This window comes from Stenella coeruleoalba, assembly GCF_951394435.1.
Source record: "Stenella coeruleoalba genome assembly, chromosome: 1".
NCBI lineage: Eukaryota > Metazoa > Chordata > Mammalia > Artiodactyla > Delphinidae > Stenella > Stenella coeruleoalba.
Window position 1 is genome coordinate 146,522,054 of NC_137169.1, and position 4,658 is coordinate 146,526,711.

Sequence of the window (4,658 nt, forward strand, 5' to 3'; positions counted from 1 at the left end):
CCACAGGCAGGAGCTGGTGGGGGCAAGCACCAGGGACACGGCCTGCAGGGGGAACCTCCGGGCTCAGTCCGGCTGTGTAGACGGCCCCACGACTGATGAACAACTCAACTGGAGTAAGCTGCTTATCCCCTTCAGGCCTCGGCATCCTCTATAAAGTCAGAAAAAGAATGGTTCCTCCCTCGGAGGGCACCTGTCTGGATCCGATGTAGCGCCCGGCCCACTACAAGCAGGCAGCTTCCTCCTTTGTGGCTGGGCTGCGGCCAGCCCCCCACCAAGGCCACTTGGCTCTTCCTTGTCCTGAGCTTTGGCCCATCCTAGAACACAATCTCCTAACCCTGACCCTGACCCTAGGGGCCGGGCTGGAGCAAGGTGTCATTACAGCTCTCAGGGCCTGGCCCCTTATTTCCTCTCATCCCTACTTCTTGCCTTTAGGCAGTACTCTCCCGAAGCTGGAGCACCTGGAGAGGGCCTCGAGTTCTCTAGAATGATGACTTAAGATAAAGCATAAGAAAAGCAGGGTAATAAAAAATAAAGCTTTATTAAAGCAGCTAAGCTTAGCAGCACTGAATAACACACTTTCAATGGTATACCTCGGAAGCAAGAGTTAAATAGAACAGTCTAATAGGTGCATTTCTGATTAACTGTGATCATTCTAAGTCACTCTCTTCTTTTCCATTTACCGATTCAAAGAGAAAAGCTCTTGTCATGTTTTGTACCTCTTACCTCCTTGACTTGGCAACAAACTGACCCTGCATTGGGCTCCAGCCGGAGGACCCCAGTTGAAGGGGTCATCAGCTGAAGGTCTCCAGACCTCCCTATGGAGCTGGGGCTCTGACTGGAGTCCCAGCCTCTCTCTCCCGTAACCGTGTGAGGTGTGCAGGGCCGCATCTGGTTTCCAGCATCCACCACCCCTTCAGAGCACCTTCTAACCAGAGACAGGAGGGGAAACTAGTGCTGCTTGGTCTGAACAGACTTGAGGAGGTTTTATCACAAGGACCTGAAGACTGACTGAGCCTACCCCTGCACTGCACAGCATCCCTCATCCGAGGGCTCCGGTCACAGAGAGAAGGGCAGATCGAGGCTGCCTTAGTCTCTTTTGCCTCCTGGGACTGGGCTTCTCGTGAGGAGCTTCCCTGAGCTGGAGGGGGTCAGTGAGGTCACTGTGCGGGAGTCCAGCTTCACTCTGTCCAGGAGGGTCTTCTTGAGGGCAGCTGGGGAGATCTTTTCTTGGTCGGCCATGGACTGCAGCTCTCTGCAGACAAAGCCCCAAGAGGTTGAAGGAGGAGCCAGAGCTGCATGAGGCTTCCCCATTCACTTAACCCCCAACCCTCGTTGACTTGGTACCAGCCAAACTTAGAACCCCAAACCAAAAACTCCCCTAAGCTTCCTAGAAGTGCTATTTAACTAAGTAGGGGTTACTACATAGATGTAGAGCTTTAAGTGTTATCTGTGATCAGATGGGGAGAGAGAGTGTGGAAAAATCACAGGACTGGAGGTCAAAGACTTGAGGTCGAACCCTGCCTCCATCACTTACTAGCTGTTTGACCTTGGGAGAGCTGTATCTCTAAGCCTCGACTTCCTCATCTGTAAATCAAGCTAACGCCAGCTATCAGAACTGTGTGAGAATTAAATGAAGGCCTACAAACCCTTACCTAACAAAGTCTAATAAATCGTGGTTATTAACAGAGCACATAAAAATAAATAAATTTTAAAAATTTTTAAAAATTAAAAAAATAATAAATTAAAAAATAATACTAAATTAAAAACAAAACAAAACAGAGCACAGACTCCAGCATTGGTAATGGGACCAAAGATGGCAGATTCTGCAAGATGGTGTGCAGCCCATACTGGGGCTGGCTGGGAGTAGAGAGCCTGGGCAGAGGAGGAAATAGACCCACCGTGTTTGGATGCAGGAGGCCTCAACTGCGTTGATGAGCAGGGAGCGGAAGCCCCCGCTCTCTAGGACGTGCAGGGCGTGGATGGTGGCCCCCCCAGGGGAGCAGACATTGTCCTTGAGCTGGCCCGGATGCTGCTCTGAGTCCAGCAGCATCTTGGCAGCTCCCTAGGGCAGGAGGGAAGCATTAGAGCAGAAAACTGCTGGTGCCCCTTGAGATGAGCTTCTCCACACCCACTGCTCCTCCCCAATCCTTATCCCAGCTTCCCAACCAAGCTGTGCCCCGGCCCAGTGACCCCTAAGAACCCCATCCCCACACTGTGGTCCAGAACACGCAGGCGGAAGATACTGACCAGCAAGGCCTGGGCCCCCAGTCGGACAGCCAGGCGCCTCGGCAGGCCCATCTTCACCCCACCGTCGGCCAACGCGTCCAGGGCCATGAACACCTGTGGAGACACTCACTGAGCCCTGGGGCAGCAGGCACTCAGGGGCACCCCCTAGGGTCTACTTTTCCTGATGACTGGAACTAGCTCCAAGGGTTGACCTCCTCCACCAGCCTGCCTTGCCCAAGAGGTGGGTGACACCCCCAGCCCAGGCCCGCCTGCCAGCCCATCTTGCGTCCCTGGGTCCCCGGAAGGCTGCGTAAGTATATGAGGGCCTCACATAGGCAGGCCCGCTGCCGCTGAGCCCTGTGACGGCGTCAATCAGGTCCTCCTCCACCTCAGTGCAGAAGCCCACGCTGCTCATGAGCTGCTCCAGGAGCTGCCCATCCTCCACCAGGGCATGGGTGCCCGTGGCGTACACTGTCGCGCCCTCTCGCACCAACACGGGCGTGTTGGTCATGCAGCGGATCACCTTGGGGGCCGGTTGGAATGCCATCAGCTTCTGGGGTTAAGGCAGAGGGCCGAGTGAGTGGCCAGTCCCACTAGCACCCACCCCTCCTCCCCTCACACAGGACTGCCAGGGCTGAGATGGGCACCTTCTCGACAGAGCTGATGGTGACACCTGCCGCGCAGGAGACCACAATGTGCCTGGCCTGAACGTCGGCCCCGATCTCGTCCAGGATGAAGGGGATGATGTGTGGCTTCACGGCTAGGAACAGGACGTCACTGTGCCTCACTGTCTCCTTATTACTCCGGGTCAGGTTCACACCCATCTTCTGCGGGAGGAGACCACTGGGCTCACAGTGTGCAGCCTCACTAGGCCCAGGAACTCCCAAGGAGCAGCCGAACCCTGCAACAAGCCTGGAATTCCCTGCCCCAGCCCCTCAGGGTCTGCCCCTACCGCCACCGGCACAAAGTTTTCCAATGTTGCTACCGGGCAAGTGAGCATAGGTGCTGGATGCGGACAAGCTTCCCCATGGCAACCAGGAAAAACCCCATCCCCACTTCTCTGGAACCCAAGGCACCCCTCTGCCAGGTAAGAAGTCTCCATGGCTGGAAAGTGGCAAAGGGAAAGGTGAAATGCTAGTAGTGCCCAATGGTCGGAAGCGAGGCCGTATTCCAACTCCAGACACTTGTTCATCAGAGTGCAGTCTCTGTGTGGTCCAGGGGTGGGCTGGAGGATACCCATCTCTCTAAGACTCCATACGGAGAAACAGGGCCCTCCAGTGCTGGTAACGTCAGCCATCCCAGGCACAGACACTGCCTGTCGCCCGCCTCATTAGACATCCTCTCCCACACTGCTCAAGTTTGGGGTGAAGACTTGGGATATTCTTTTTTTAGACAGAGGAACAACTAACCTGCCAGGTTCTTTCCCAACACGCTCTTTTATGCCTCAGAATAATTCAGCTAAGTGGCTATTGTGGTCTCCATTTTATAAATGAGGAAACTGAGTCTCAGAGTAGCCGAGGACCGTAAGGCCACTTAGCCAGTGGATGAAGAAAAGTGAGTATTTTATTGGATACCTACTATGCGCCAGGTGCTTTCCATACATAAAACCTCAACTAACCTTCTAACCACCCCAGTATCTGGATTAGAACCCAAGTCTGTCTGCCTGGGTGCTCCCACCACCCTGAGCTGCCCCATGGAAGGTGGAGGATTATGCTCCTGGTGGGTAGGTCAGCGCCGACCATGGACCAGCACAGGGGCTCAGCTCATCAGGCCATCCTTCTTCTGGGCCTTCACCCTCTTCCCAAGTTACCCCCCTGCCCCACCTACCCTGAGCGCGGACACTGTGGGCAGGTCCATGTCCGGGGAGCTGGCTATTATCTTGTGAGCCGACAGGATGCCTGGAGAAGACAGGGCTTTTCAACTGGGGATCATGGCCCACCCGGTTCCCATGCTTTCCCTGGGAAAGCAGAGTCAAAACCCACGACGTTCTGACCGTTGTGGAGACGGCTGCTAGTGTCCTTCTCCCCGCTCAATCCCTTATGCGGGCATGACTCTCTCGCTGCTTAAGAGGAGTTTCCTCTCCCCCAGCAGACACAAATTCCCCTTTCTTCATTCATTCACGTTCGTGGGGTGGAGGGCGGTTCACAGGGTAGGCTAGGAACCGTCCGCACATCCGCCTCCCGCCTCCAGGCGCTTACCTGCGGCCGTGAAGCCCCGCGCCAGGGCACAGGCCAGCTGGCCAGCGCCGATGAAGCCCACGCTCATGGTTCCAGGCTCTGCGTCTGCCGGGCCGCCGCAGAAGTCGGCTCAAAGGTGCCCTAAAAGAAGAGTGGAAAACGGAAGGCCCAGCGGGCGCAGAGCCCCGGAGCCGAATCCCGGGAGCGGCCCGCAGCTTCCGGGCCGGATCCCGCCACCCCTCCTCATTCACACTC

The 4,658-nt window shown here is 55.8% G+C and overlaps 1 protein-coding gene across 2 annotated transcripts; it reads right to left on the bottom strand.

Moving 5' to 3' along the window:
• Positions 1 to 519: 519 nt before the first annotated feature.
• On the bottom strand, positions 520 to 4,658 carry PYCR2 (pyrroline-5-carboxylate reductase 2). 2 transcript variants are annotated; one of them, XM_079940901.1, is made up of 7 exons: positions 4,425 to 4,658; positions 4,054 to 4,124; positions 2,874 to 3,053; positions 2,558 to 2,749; positions 2,248 to 2,340; positions 1,899 to 2,062; positions 520 to 1,252 (listed from the first exon to the last, which is right to left on the bottom strand). In XM_079940901.1, exons 1-7 carry the CDS (start codon positions 4,489 to 4,491, stop codon positions 1,087 to 1,089), a joined length of 933 nt encoding a protein of 310 aa, XP_079797027.1. In that variant the 5' UTR covers positions 4,492 to 4,658; the 3' UTR covers positions 520 to 1,086. The 2 variants fall into 2 exon arrangements, with proteins under 2 accessions (XP_079797027.1, XP_079797026.1); XM_079940900.1 differs by having other exon boundaries at positions 2,558 to 2,779.